Source organism: Montipora foliosa, chromosome 11 (genome assembly GCF_036669935.1).
Source record: "Montipora foliosa isolate CH-2021 chromosome 11, ASM3666993v2, whole genome shotgun sequence".
Lineage (NCBI taxonomy): Eukaryota > Metazoa > Cnidaria > Anthozoa > Scleractinia > Acroporidae > Montipora > Montipora foliosa.
The window spans coordinates 12082758-12097757 of record NC_090879.1 but is presented as its reverse complement, the minus strand read 5'-3'; the positions used below and the strand labels follow the sequence as shown (position 1 = coordinate 12097757).

Genomic DNA, 15000 nt, shown 5'->3' with positions numbered 1-15000 from the left:
TACATGGATTTCATCACTTTCACTGCGTTTTTGTAAGAGCTGATTTATGTAATGTTCTGCTAGTTGAGAACAGGTAGTTATCCACGTGAGTTTGTCAAGGGACTGCAACTCAGCCATGCCGTCGACTATCGAGACCTTCCCTTGCATGGATGGAGGTACTCGGCACTCTGTGGTGGAATTTTCTGGGTTAACATGTTTCTCAATAGCGTTCATTAATGCACTCTTCATAGGGCAATGCAGCATTGAGCCATCCGACGCAAAAAGGGATCGTGGCACTAGAGAAAAGTCATATTCTCCAACTGCCTCAGCTATGTTGATGTCGGGACGCGACTTGCATACCATCATCATGCGAGCAAAGAGACATCTATCTTCTTGTAACTCCACCACTTTGTTGTCAACAGGCACGTTGGTCTTCTTTCCTGTGGTTTTCCATGTGAGTAGCTTCTGTTTTTCATCGGTGACCATAGATTTTCTTTGCCAGTCTGGATCCGTTCCTTTATAAATACTGTGAAGAGCTTCAATCCTACAGCACTTTGGTTACACAGATCATCTTTGACTTCCTCCGGCAGTACTACCTTCGTCACCAGGTTAAACAAGACAGCACCTTCTTGACTGAAGGGATTGGTGAAGGCTCTAATTGTGTTTGACAGCTTGGTGATGTTTTTCTCCTCTCGGGATACCACAGCAGCTGTAAGATTATGGTGCTTTCCACGAGTCTCATGTGTTACACCTGCCATGTCTTTGGCTTGATTTGCTAATTTTGCCAACTCTGGTGCAATGAGGAAAAACGTCGCACGTGCACTTGGGTTAAGGGTTATGCCAACCAAGCCTCCAGTTACTTTCATAGACCGGTTTCAGTGTTCCAAGGCATTGTCAGGACCAATCACGCAGAACGGTACGCAAGGATTTTATTCACTACCCAGTTCCCATGCTAGAATTCTGCATAGATCTCCGGGTCTGTGTTTGACAATGCTTTCATCTCGGCTAGGTAGAGAGGAATCATTCGCGCATAATTCAAACGGTCATGGGCAAAGAAATACTTGGTAAATATAAGAAACACACTGCTTTGTTGTAAGGGGTTGTCTTTGATCGAGTGAGTTGGCTGATAGGTTCTGCTTCTTGCAAATTTCTAGTCTTTCGTCTTGACTCATTTGGTCCAGACAGTACTCTCTCATATCTTTCTTTTGCCCTCTTTAGCATTCCAGAGTGTGTAGCATCTTGATAGCACTTTCTGTGCCATGTCCCTTGTTTAACCTCAAGCTCCTTAACTGAAAACACTTTCAGAGAAGACCAAATCTCCGAAAATCTTGACTCACCATAAGACGCTCTTTCTTTAACAGCAGCCACTAATTTGTCATAAGAAGTAGGATTTTCCACTAAATCTTCATCCTTAACACATTGACAAACTACACAAAGTTTAAAATTGAGATCAACGTTCTGTTTAGCCATTACAGACGCTATATTATGATTGAACTACATAGTCTGTAAGTAAAGATGGCGGACCTTTATTTTAGTGAAAGTTACTGCTGACCACACATACTGCATGATTTCCCAGGCTCTCCCTGGCAATGCTTTCAAGTGATAAATACCAACTATGTAGTTGAGAAACTATTGTTAGCAAACAAAGCAATTTATATATTGGCATTAGGAAATCTTCAGCTATCATTCTAGGAAATATTTGCATTCTTAATTATGATAAGGAATACAGAAAGCAACGTTTCCATGGTTACTCGTCACGTGACTCCTCATACCACAAAGAGAAGTAAGTGTCTAATACATCAATAAATATCATCATAGTGAGTTTGGTGTGATTTCATTCACATGGTTGAAAGATAAAAGGAATTAACTTTTGTAGCCTCGTTTCCGTGGTGACAAACTTAAGCTGTTTTTAAAACCCCTTATAATTCACCTGGGTGCAAGTTACAAAAGTGCCACCAAATATTTTTGCATTATTTAGGGTCCAATTAAGATATTTAGACTAGTGGCTTGCTTGCTTCACAAAATTCCCACGGGACTTTTTTTAATGACATATGCTCCCGGACTATTATTCCACAAATTTCATCTTTGAACACCTTGATGGCTTTCAAATCTCTTCTACACAATGTCCTACACGAATCAAGTATACATCGAACAAAAGTGTCGTCCAAAATGTTTTATCGACTCAACGACACGACACACTTTTAACTGTAATGACGAGTATACAGAAAAGGCACATGGCGATAATGAAAGAAGAGCTTGAAATTTTCAGGCTTGGAACATTCAAACCCCTGCGATACTTGTGTAGAGCTCTATCAATTAAGCTACCAACTTGAGGCAACTGTCACCTGCTCACTCTGTGAAATTGTAATACACCCTTGGAGGTCGTGGAAGAGAATGCAACTGAATGAAAGGCATATAATCATTTTAACATAATGAATTTTGTTGCAAAAGCCACCTGGGACAATCTTGAGTGGATACCACAACTTTGCTTTCAAGTAGCAAATTTCAAAGAGTTTCCAGCACCAAATTCAAATCATGGTAAAGGCAGACCAGCGCAACTTTCAAGGAATGTTTTCAAAGACCATTCTATAGAAACTGTTGCCACAGGGTATAACGTTGTTGAAAAGCGCTGAAAATAAAAGGTGTAAGACTAACAAAACTCCTTCACCCAAACTCACCATTGCTTATTTTTAATGTAATCAAATTAAAAAAATGAACACTTTCCAACTCTTATTCATGAAAGTTCTTAACATACCTAAAAGATCGTCTTTGGCAAGAGCTTGCAAAATTCGTGATGCACCTGTGTATAGATACATTGCACATAGGTTTCATACGTGAAAGGGCGTAAAAGGCTAAATAAAAATAAATCACTTACTGTTTTCTTAAACATAATCTCTACTGCCAGCATAGTCTGGGCAAAAAGCTCGATTTCAAATGGCCAACTGAGGTCACGTGATCAAAATGCCACTCTCTAATACTGCTTTTGTCCCTTTGTGCCTACTTCCGTAACCCATTGACTTCTGGGAATGAGACTTAAAAGATTTTCCTCTGTCTAACTCCAGACAATTTCTACCCGTCAACTGGAGACGTCCCAGGGTGCCCGAAGAGTGAATGGGTTAAGATTGCAGGACAACGTTAACTGTTCATCCGACTGGTGTTATGAAGGTCGCAAGTTCGAATCCTGCCTGGCACTATGGTTCTTCAGTCATCCTTTTGCCCGTTGCAACTACTGTATCTTGCCATCCTTTGCGCGAGCGCATTACACAACTGACCATCAACAGTTGCATTGAACTACTCCTCAGATAGAGCGAGTTTCAATCGAGTGTCGTAAAAACAATACCAAGGTAATTACTTTGGCCAATCAAAAGGACGCAGACAATCCAGTAAACCAATCAAAACTTGAAGTAATTACACGTAGCCGACACAAAGCGCGGGAAAATGAGCCCGCGTAAGCCAAGATTGGATTTGGTTTCACTTTTGATTGGTTGAAAAAATGGTGCGAGAACTTTGAACCAATCACTGAGTGAAGTAATCATAAACCAGAGCGCATTTTGTCTCTGCGAGGAGAAAACGGTCCGAAGAAAACATAGTTTTTGCAAGAAAACTAACTGGTTGTCGTTGCCAGCAGCTCTCAACTGGCATCTTAAATCACTGCACAACCAAAAAAATCGCAAAATTGAAGGGGAGTTGCAATAAATTGTAGATGAATGAAGAGAGGTATAAGCATGCATCAATGATGACTTGAAGACACTTGAATTATTATTGATAAAACTGATACATTAGGCCCGTTCCAACCGCCACTCCAGTTATGTGCCAAACCTAACTGTTGAGTAAGCACGACAGAAGAGCAGCGTTTGAATCAATTTGGTTCGGCAGTTTAGGTTTAGAGCGGCAAACAACGTTAAGTTTGACACGTTCTGTGGCATTTGTGCGACCATAGAGCGACGGCTGATTCATACGGCGTTCTGGTCATGTGCCAAACAAAACGCATAAATTAAGACAATTTGAAAGCTTCCTAAGCTTAGCAGTTATACCCGTAACCAAGCCGTTACCTGATCGTTAGTTTGGTGCAACCCACAGGGTTTTGGTTTCCATCAATCAAATTTCCGAACATGGCCGGAAAGATTGACTCCACCTCTGGAAAGTGAATTGGATTTTTTTGTTTAGTTCACAGCTCAAATACCAATGACATCTTTTTAGAGGTTCTTCAGCAAAAAGATTCGTAGAGATTCCATCGCTTTCTATCGGCGTCAAGTTGGAATGTACGAATGTACCATGGGAACCAAAGATGCTGATTGGTAGGTTATGCCACGCATCAACTGAGTTACAAGTCAACTGTCGGCTTGGTGTCCGAAGTTTGATTGATGGAAGCCAAAACGCAGTTTGGCTGTTGGCGCTTGAAGATGAGATTCTGCAGATTTATGAAAATCGCAGTAATGAGCCGTGTTAATTATTCTTTTTTCTGGAATAATTAATTGCTTTGCACTTTCACTCACCTATAAGGCAACTAAGAGCAGCAGAAAGAGTAGCAGCAAATGTTCCAATAGTTACCAAAGGACTTACTTTGCTAATAACCTAAAAGGAAATTGTGGATGTGTTATAAATCTACATTGCTTCGAACTGTGAAACACATTCACTCGCCAGCACGAATTTGGTTGAAAGTAGAATCTCTTGATGTAAAATGATATACACGCAAATCACACTGGGATTATTGACCGAATGCAAAAATGGCCGCCAACAAATTATTCTTTTGTTTTTGTGTTAATTAGCCTAACTAGCCTCGTTCACACGCGTAAAATTGAAAGAATTTGGGGCTGTAAAACGAGGCTAGTTAGACTAATTAACACAAAGAAAAAAGAACAATTTGTTGGCGGCCATTTTTGCATTCGGTCGATAATCTCAGTGAAGGCTTGGGAAACATCAGCACAAATGTCTAAGCCTTGAAGAACACACTGGGTTTAAACCTTTGTAAAAGATGCTGCGTCGCGAAAGCAAATGGGAACTGGAAATCACATCAAGCGTAAAAATTAAGAACTTAAAACAATAAAAGAAAATTTGAATAAAACAGAACTTTAGTACAAAAGGAGGCAGGGTTGGGCAAAACTGACTAGGATTAAAATGGATTATAAATTGCTGGTTTTCACTCACGTGATCAACAGCCATGTTTTTCGACGAAAACAAAAGGAAGCATATGCATAATAATAGAGTTAAATTCCCGGAGGATTTGGTCGGGGCACCAACATGGCCGCCCTTTCTTTGTTTAGGGCACCAACATGGCGGTCGTGACGTCATGTGAAAACCGAGAATAAGATTGAGACTTGCATGAGTGGTTCGAAGATGAACATCACTATCCACTACGAGTAATAGTTGACACTATAGTTGCCCCTGCTTTTAAGTATAGTTGCATGCAGAATTCAATATGGCCCAGGAAGAGGAGTGACCGTTTACCGTTGAGAACAAATCAGTACCGAATATGAAAAGGACGTTGTGAGTAGCCGGTTTGATCTTGGCGGACACGATGTTGTACCAATCGAAACAGAAACCCAAGGAAACGCAAGGTCAATTTTTACCGCAATGTGGCCACTGTTTCTTAATATGATTGGTTGTGCTATGCTTTTCATCCACCGTTGATACTGAAAATACTGCACTCCTTCTGGACAACAAAACCATTAATTGTTGCAAACTAACATTAACACATTTACTGAGCATGCGCACAATGAATGAGTTCAAAAGCATCCAAAGCACTATACCTCTAAATAGTTATAGTTGTTCTTTAGTAGCCGCGGAGGACAAGTAGCACTGGTGAAAATCACTGTTGAGAAAGGACAGCAGGCCATTCTCACATGTACATGCAAGTGAAATACATGCTAACGTTTTTGTCACCTTCGTACTTTGGATTGGGAATAGTGCGGCAACACAAAATCAAAAGATCTCCAAGCAGATTAACCCTTCCCTCCTGAGAATGACACTTAAAGTGGTACTACGACCAAAAAAATAATTCTTTTTTTCTTTGGATTTCAAAACTATGTTAACTAAACACTAACTGACCCAAGTTTTAAGTTCTGATTTTAAAAAGACACCTGTTTATTTTAACTGGAATTTTCTTATTTATTGGTCCGCCATTACTAACGTTAAAATCTTGAGAGAGCTGGGTCGAGGAGAAAATGACGTCAAAGACTCACTAGTTTAAGAATGCAATGCGTGTGTACACGGCCGAATTAATATGCAGCACGGGAGTTTCGGGCTTTCAGACTTTTAAACCCGTGTTTTGCATTTGTAATAAATTGCGTTTACACGCTGAAATTTTAAGCTAGTGAGTAAATGACGTCATTTTCTCTAGATCCAATCTTCTGAGGTCCAATCGGCCAGTTTTGAACGTGAGTAATGGCGGACCGTGAAATCCAAAACACTCAAAATAAACAGCCTTTGGATAAAACTCAAAGCTCAAAATTTTGCCAGTTAGGTGTTAAGCAAACACGCTTTCAAAATCTGAAGAAAAAAAGGAAATGATTTTTTGATCATAGTACCACTTTAAAGATTTTACTCTGTTTAGTGACAAATGACTGTACATGTCGATCGGGGCTGGTTCGAGGGCAAAGGGGTTAACTACAGCTTCAATAAAGGTATAGTTAATTTTCATTAATAAAAGTGCTACTATTACCAAATAATCAAATTGTATTTCAAAGCTATGTTAACTAAACACTAAGTGACCCAATTTTTTAAGGCTTGATTTCAAGAAGACACCTGTTTATTTCAAGTGGAATTTTCCTGTTTAACGGTCCACCATTACTAACTTTAAGAATGCAATGCGTGTGTATGCGGCTGAATTAATACACAACACGGGAGTTTCGGGCTTTCACACTTTTAAACTCCTTTTCTGCATATATAATAAGCTGCATTCACGCACTGAAATTTTAAGCTAGCGAGTAAATGACAACACTTTTCCGTAGATCCAGCCCTCTGAGGTCCAATATGACAATTTTGAATGCAAGTAATTGCGGACCATGAAATCCAAAACTTAATCGTACACTCAAAGTAAACAGCCTTTGGATAAAAGTCAAAGCTAAAAATTTTGCCAGTCAGGTGACAAAAACAAACACGCTTTCAAAATCAAGAAAAAAAGGAAACTGATCTCTTGATCAAGTATCACTTAGATGGGGACCACCTTGTGAAAACACATAGACAAATGCAACCTACAAGAATACTTATGTCATACAACGTTAAATAAAGTGACTTTACTCTATACTGATGAAAGTATTTTGAAAGTACAGTTGTGTAACTAGATGTAAAAACATACCTAGAAGAATATAAATGATGAATGTAAAAAGACTGGATGTCAAAGTGCCAAATGGAATGGCATATCCAGGTTTCTTCAGATCACCAGAAATATTGGCACCAGCTAAATAGGTAGAACAGAAGTAAATGCATACAAAACGTTAAGCTTACATGTCTTTCAAAATGAAAATTTTCTTGTCTAACTACTATTAAATCTTAGTTTCAGTTGAACACAAGCAATTTCCAGTCAGACATAAAGCAACGCTGACTCATTACTTGAAAAAGCTTTTTTAAACACATAAATTATATTATGCAGAAATTCAGCGAGGATAAAAAAATAAAATAAAATAAAAGATACCCATAATTCCAGTGACGCCATTGAAAAGCACTCCAAAGACAAGCAAGACATTCTGATGTGAGTGGGTTGTGTAGTCCTCACTAAAGTGATACTAATAAGAGATACATGTACTAATAAGCTGTCAGGATAACGAAGTTCACACATGTTGCATAAGCAAAGAGAAGTCACATATGCAAGCGCAGTTAGCTCCAGAAAAAAAAACTCGCTGGAGAATGGGACGAGAAACGTCCCAAAAATTAATGATGGACAAAGAAGAAATTCTCCTCCAACTAGTACTCCTTCTTCTTTATAGAAGACGATGGCGACAAGAAAGAGAACAAAAAAACAGCCTGAAGCATAAGAAAATGGAAACAATTCCTTTTTCTTATGCTTATGGTTACGCCACTCCCAGTTTACCCAGCTTTTGCCTATGCTGAGCGTGTTTGTCAAGCACAAACCGCCAAAGAATGACATCACAGAGCAGCAATCTTCCCTGTCCCTACTCCCCCTGTTAAATTCTGGTGTCCTGTGTGATCACAACCCTGCATATCGAGTTCGGCCTGCAGAGTCATTCCCGGATTCATTGCAATTCTAGATAGCAGCAAACCATGTCATCCGGCCTCGAGATCAAGCCACAACCAAGGAGGGCATTCAAGATTATTTTACAGTATTGCCGATAAGATCAAAGTAAAGTATTGCATGTTGCAACTTCATATTTTGACAAAAATTAGTCACCTTCAGGTTGTCTTTAAACGTCTTGGTGCTCCAACCAGTGTAGTGTAACGTAATATTCTAAAGAAAACATGATGGCTAGCAATTAATAATTATAATAACAAAGATGACAGATGAAGTCTCTGTAATGCTACAGTATTCATTGTTGAACATGATTCATAAGCATTCTGTTTGCCCCTAGGTAGATAAAATTAATGATCCCATTGCTGGCTTAGCTTGATAGCAGGCTAAATTATTATACTATATAAGAGAGAAAAAAACGTCACTGAATGACAGATTAGTAACTTATAATGCTGGTGACTTGGGGTGAGTGGAGAAAAAGTACAAATAGACCCATTTCTGAGAACTGTGGCTAGTCATGGCACACAGTAAGCAGAAAGCCTCTCAACTTAATTTGCTGTGTGATTTAAAAAATCAATTCAGTATACAGCTGTGTATACATGTAGATAGTTCTCATGGCCTTTTCTTTGGAATAGAAAGAGACTCTCTCTGGAGAGTTCAATGTCAAGAAAAGTAATGTATATGTAATAACTCCTTCCTCCTGGATCGCCTCGTGAATGTAAACTTGAATGTAAAAGACAAGCAAAACTGGTTTGCTTTTGGTGGATCTCTTCAAAACAACCCCAAATTAATAACCTTGTGTCCTGAGTTTTCTGCTCCATATGGCAATTTAAAGTCTTCCTTTTTGATGAGGAAACTTACCTGGTAGAAAAAAAAGCAACTTTTCAAAATTCCATAGAATGAAAGGTTGGAAGGGAAATTGGTGAAAAAACTGAATAACAATAAAAATTCATTATCAATAGTAATAAGTAATTAATATCAGTAATGATTATAGCCGAGCTCTGTGAGCCAAAGGTGTGCGTGCATAGCACCATTGGTAAGAAAACATGGCAACCCAACTGTGACTCTTTGGCCTGCACTGTGCTGCAAATAACTTTTCTTCCTTAGCAGGGCACTGTAACCTTTTAAATGGTTTTGTTCCAACATGTTGCAAATTGACCCAGTCGGAAAATACTATAATACAGTACTCTTTGGTTTGTACCCCCAAATTTTACATATTAAGCATTGTTTCTTGTTTCACTTGGGACTTACAGTGGTCTACAGTGAAAAAAAAAACCAAAACTTATTCAAATTTTCGGGGGACAAGCAAAGAGTATTATGGTATTTTCCACTTTGGCCAATTTGTCCACACATTAATATTGGCATCTGCAATAACTTCACCATTACAGGACCAAGACTCAGTCCTAGGGGATACATCAACTACTTGGTTTTCAAGTTTACCCAAGTTAGTTTCTATGTGAATTCAGTCTATGGCCATTGTTTCTGACCATCAGCTAAAATTCTAATAATTATTACTGAACTACAATTTTAACAATTATAGTAATAAATAAATATACATGTACATGAAAAAATTACTCGATTCTGATTGCCTGAGAGCAGCGAAGTTCAACTGTAATACAGTGTAAAAAGTGTAATACACCAGTGCAAAAAGTGTAATACCAGACTGAGTGCAAATTACACATCAAAATTCTGGATTATGATTGGCTAACAAACAATAGGCTTTGGTCAGAACCTATCAAATCTTCTCTTTTCAAATCAAGTGCACGCCCTGGATGGCACAATTTATGGCACAATTTTTCCCTGACTGCGTGATAAACGTGCATTTCTTCTGCTTAACCATCTCGCATTTTTTCATGTATATTATATTATTAATAAGTAATCACATGATTTTTCTTGTGCAGTCTGGAATAAATAAGCACTTGTAATTTTTTTCAAAGACTACAATTTCCGTCGTCTTTGTTAAAATTTACTCATGCTTATTTATTGCATTAATAATTATTGCATGTGATTACCTATACTAATAATAATGCTAATTATTTTAGTTAACAATGTACAGTTAATGTAATTATTGTATGCTTCACCTTTTTGCATCAAGTTGTAATGTTCTGCAAACATTTCCAGAACAGTTGACAGACACATTCAGATGTTCAGATGAGTATAAAGGAAAAAACACAACATAGCTTGTGTGGTCGGGGAGGTACAGTACCATGGACGGCATTACAGATAAGTTTTAAAAGCAGGGTTACCTACTAAGAAACTGATTGAAACTAAGGTCATAGTCAGCGTGTCTCTTAAAAAAAAAAAAAAACAACCAGTGTGTCTATTTCGGTCCATATTTTCATTTTCCAAAATCCATCACTTGATTTGTTGGGTCATGTCAGGCTTAGAGCTTTTTTTATATCTGGAACAATGGCCAGACATAGAAACAAGGAAAGGTTAGTACTTACAAAGGAAGAAGCCACTGCAGCTAAAACAACAAGGAAGATTATAAAAGACATCTTTGCAAACATTCCTATAAAACAGAATTAATAGGGTTAAGCAATTCTGTCTTTAAAATTGACCACTATACATACAGAAACGCGTAATACTCAAATTATCATAAATGCCAGGGACAGGGATGGGTGAAGGGTAATATCCTAGGAGTTTTGAGAAAATGGGCAATTTTTACTCACTGACTACTAGGTGTGGGACACCTAGACTCGCACATTGTCCTAACTCATTAAAGTGCTACTATGATTAAAAAAATCACTTCCTTTTTTTCTTCAGATTTTGAAAGTGTGTTTGCTCAACACCTGACTGTAAGTTTGGAATTCACAGTCCACCATTACTCATGTTCAAAACTGACCGATTGCAACTTAGAGTGTTGGATCTAGGGAAAAGCAGCTTAAATTTCAGCGTGCAAATGGAGCTTCTTTTTAATGCAAAACATGAATTTTTAAGTCTAAAAGCCTGAAACTCCAGTGCTGCATATTAATTCAACCTCGTACAAATGCATTAAATTTTCCTCCTAAAGATTTTAAAGTTAGTAATGGTGGACCATTAAAAGAAGGAAAATTCCTGTTAAAATAAACTTGTCTTTTTTTAAAATCAAGGCTTAAAACTTGGGTCACTTAGTGTTTAGAAATACAATGGTTGCTAAGGAAGGTTTTTAGTCAAAAGCCCTAAAAAAGATTGTATGAATGGTTCTTTGAAGTAACTTTCTCAATTAATAATTTAAATCTGACACCACTTCAATCAGAAGGCATATACACAACTAGTCCCAGTCCTCTGCCATTTGTTTCAATAAAAAACAAGTAAAAACTCTCACAAAACGAAAGGAACAGGCGGTTTTTTCACCAGATAAGAACCGACACATCATTTTTTGTAAACTCTAGCATGGAATTTCTATTTGGACAAAAAAATGTAACTGATATTTTGAAAAGTGTATCAAATGAGGGCCTTATGATGTCATACTTTTTTTGAGAAATAATCTATGGTACAGATTGTGTGTTAGAAATGTTGAATAGACCACCCTTGGCGAAAAAGGATAACTGTACTTGAGAAATGACTAGTTGAAGGAGTTCATAGCCACAATTTGGTAGTCAAGGGCTACCCCCCTTAGATTTGATGTGCAACTAAATTATGTGCACTTCTAGACATACGTGTTATGTCGATCATACATGTAGTTACGTACAGTAGCACTTAGAATAATATTTGGATGTAGTTTCAGGTTATTCAAGAGTTACATATCACCAAAAGATTAATAATAATAACATTACAATAACAATAATAACAATAACAACAACAACAACAATTAATAATAATAATACCTGCACCAATGAGGCAAACTATCAGACAAAGGAGCAAAACAGCAGAGCCATAAAGAAAATTCCACCATTCGCCTTCCTTCAAAACTACATAAAAATAGCAAAAGAAGTGCAATTTTTCTCTCTGCAATTGACTCTACAAAATCTAAAAAGAGGACAGCATTATGTACACTGTATGATCATGAATAGTGAGAATCTAACATTTAAGTCAAAAGCACTATTCTTGGACTCTCAATCCATCCATCACTTCAAAGGAAGGAAGGCATGAGAATGGGCAATTTCCATGAAAAAAAATGAAAACAAATAAACTAGCAAAGAAAAAAAAGGGGTGTATTCTTCCACTTTGGACAACAAAAGCCATTTATCACCACTTCATACTTAGACATACATTGTATCCTCAAATGCCTGCAACTACAGTACAGTATGTGATATAACAGATAATTGTTGGTGTCCCCGAAAAGAAATACAGTAACTGTTGTACTGTACACAGTTTCTGCAAGCTTAATGCATAGTTTTCTTTAAATTGATACTTTCAACATAATACTGAAAAGTTACTGTACCTTGATGTTCTGAGGTATGACCAAAGTTATTCACAAGAGCTTCCACAAAACCTATAAAATTTAATAATATTGTTATTCTTAATAACCATGCACTTTGTAAACTATTTGAACTGCATGCTCCATCATGAAGTTGTTCTTTTGTTCCAAATCTTTTTTTCCTATAAAACAACAACTTAAATTATGTCTCTCAGATGCCAGTTAGCCCAAAGCTTCAGTTTACAGTACGATCAGATTGCCTTTAGCATAAATCAAATTCCCCCAATTTCTCTTTATTTACAATAATTCTGTAGAGATGTTGACAAGTATTTTGGTTGAAACTTTCATTTACATCTCTAATATGCAGCCTTGAGAAACTAAAAGATTTCAGAAATTATTTCCTGGAGCAACAGTCCAAGATTATTAGCACTCATTGAGCCATTACTGTTGGCCTTGACCATCCCTGAACTGGCCACCACTGACAAGTAAATTTCTCTGGCTTTAGTCAGAATAAAGTCTGTACATGTAAGTGTCTGTAACAGGAGGGAAAGAAGTCCCAAACAAAATCATGAGATGAACCGAGTCATGACTGACCCCAAAATTCCACATAAATTATAATAATTACAATAAATAGTAAGAGTAAATTACAATAATTATAATAATAATTATTTATAATAACTTATTTTATTATTATTAGAAATGAAACAGGAACTGAATAAGGCCAAGCAAACATATCAAGATAATTAAAATGATGTTAATATGAATTGATGTTTTAAAAGACTTACCTAAAATATAAAGAGCAGTAGCAAAGATATTTGCAAAGTAGAAAATGACACCAATAGACCCTCCAAACTCAGGACCTAACGTTCTACTAATCATATCTGTTATTGGTTAATTAACGAAAAAATAACACCAAAAAGTTAACATGCAGCATTGTTAATGTACATAAAAAAGCATAATTTGACTTTCAATAATTTTCTTGCCAAATTTATACCAATTAAAGTGTGAGAAGTAATTTATATCTACATTGTAAGTGGCACGTTGTTTTCTGACAACTTGTTTCAAATTCGATATGCATAAAAAAGTTGGTCAATTTGACGATCACACCTAGGGATTGATCAAGATCTTTCTTCCTTTGACTCCAAATTTCTGAACTCCAGAATTGTCTTTTTCCAAGGCAAACAACTTGTTCATGTAAATGTTTAGACCCCCACCTTAGACTTTAAAACTTAAAAGCCATGTACCGCATACACCCATGTAGTTTTAAGTGCCAGACTCATAACTAACTGGCAACTAATCCTTAAACTTCTCGGTGATTTCTTGTTTAATTTAATTCCTTAGCCACACATGCAAACTGCCAAGCCATAGCTGAGTTCTCTCATTTTGGATTCTTAAATCACTTATGGGGAAATATTAATTTTTTGTTGTCATTTCATTTATGTCTTACAGGACAGAGCCCATGGGGAGTCAACAATTATCAGGACAAGATGTCTCTAACACGGTTTGACCTCCGAGACTGTTTGCTCGTTTGTTTATATATATTTCAGCAGGTTGAAGTTTTGGCAGCTGTTCACCTATTTTGTAGACCAGCAGCCTATACACACCTACCCATACACTCACAAAGGACAGCCACAACATCTGGGACTCCATCGCCTACTTGAATAGTGTGTGAGTTCTTTAACGTCCCACATGGAACTTATGAACATGAAAGGTACTTGTGAGATGGCACCTACGGTTTATAGTCCCTATCCGAGAAGACTTGAAAGTCTAACCATTTGCAGATGAAATTACAAAGGCAGCCCTTTCTCCTCAGTTATTTTAAGATCCTGAACTGAGTGTTGATCTCACTGGGGTTAAACATGCAACATCCTGCGTGACAGCCCAATGCTCAACCAACTGAGCCACCGGTGCACCAGTGCTATACAACAGACAGACCACAACACCGAGAACTCCATGCCCTGCTCTTTGGGAATAGTGTGTGGGTTGTTTTATGTCTCACAGGATTATGAACATTAAAGGGTTGCGAGACAGGGCCTACAGTTTATCATCCTTTTCCAAGAGAACTAGTCTAAGGGAGTCTTACTGACTAACCATTGCATCAGTGTGAAGGATACAATATGCTCCTCCTTCTTTGACAGTACCATTTGTTGCAATAGCAGAAATGGAGAGCACTGTGAGTCCTACTACAAGATATGCAATCACAAACATGCCAATGGACAATATCATGCCAGCCTAATCAATGAAGGAAAAGAGTAAAATTAATCAATTACATGTAGCAACTAATATTAACAAATAATCCTTTCAAAAGTATTCTTCTTATTATAATTTATTCAAAACAACTCTGTTTTGGATTGGCTCAGATACCCCACATGAAAAAATGCAAGCAAAAAGATCACTTGGGATCGAATTCATAACCATTACCCAACTAAGAAATACTCAGAGCACAAACCTGGCCAACTATAAATCCAAGACGTAAGAACAAAATGACTGAAAA

General features: G+C 37.4%; 1 protein-coding gene across 3 annotated transcripts in view; it reads right to left on the bottom strand.

Moving 5' to 3' along the window:
• LOC137977786 (solute carrier family 12 member 9-like) overlaps nucleotides 1-15000 on the bottom strand; it is a 51975-nt gene that overhangs the window by 29378 nt on the left and 7597 nt on the right. For all 3 annotated transcript variants that reach the window (XM_068825120.1, XM_068825118.1, XM_068825119.1), the window contains 13 exons: nucleotides 14956-15000; nucleotides 14621-14738; nucleotides 13292-13387; nucleotides 12531-12581; nucleotides 11974-12057; nucleotides 10612-10676; nucleotides 8960-9025; nucleotides 8327-8383; nucleotides 7613-7703; nucleotides 7277-7378; nucleotides 5730-5791; nucleotides 4476-4554; nucleotides 2735-2779 (listed from right to left, as the gene is read on the bottom strand). The exon at nucleotides 14956-15000 is cut by the window's right edge and continues 74 nt beyond it. In XM_068825120.1, the coding sequence (XP_068681221.1) occupies nucleotides 2735-2779; nucleotides 4476-4554; nucleotides 5730-5791; nucleotides 7277-7378; nucleotides 7613-7703; nucleotides 8327-8383; nucleotides 8960-9025; nucleotides 10612-10676; nucleotides 11974-12057; nucleotides 12531-12581; nucleotides 13292-13387; nucleotides 14621-14738; nucleotides 14956-15000 (961 nt within the window). The remainder of the gene's footprint in view (nucleotides 1-2734; nucleotides 2780-4475; nucleotides 4555-5729; nucleotides 5792-7276; nucleotides 7379-7612; nucleotides 7704-8326; nucleotides 8384-8959; nucleotides 9026-10611; nucleotides 10677-11973; nucleotides 12058-12530; nucleotides 12582-13291; nucleotides 13388-14620; nucleotides 14739-14955) is intronic.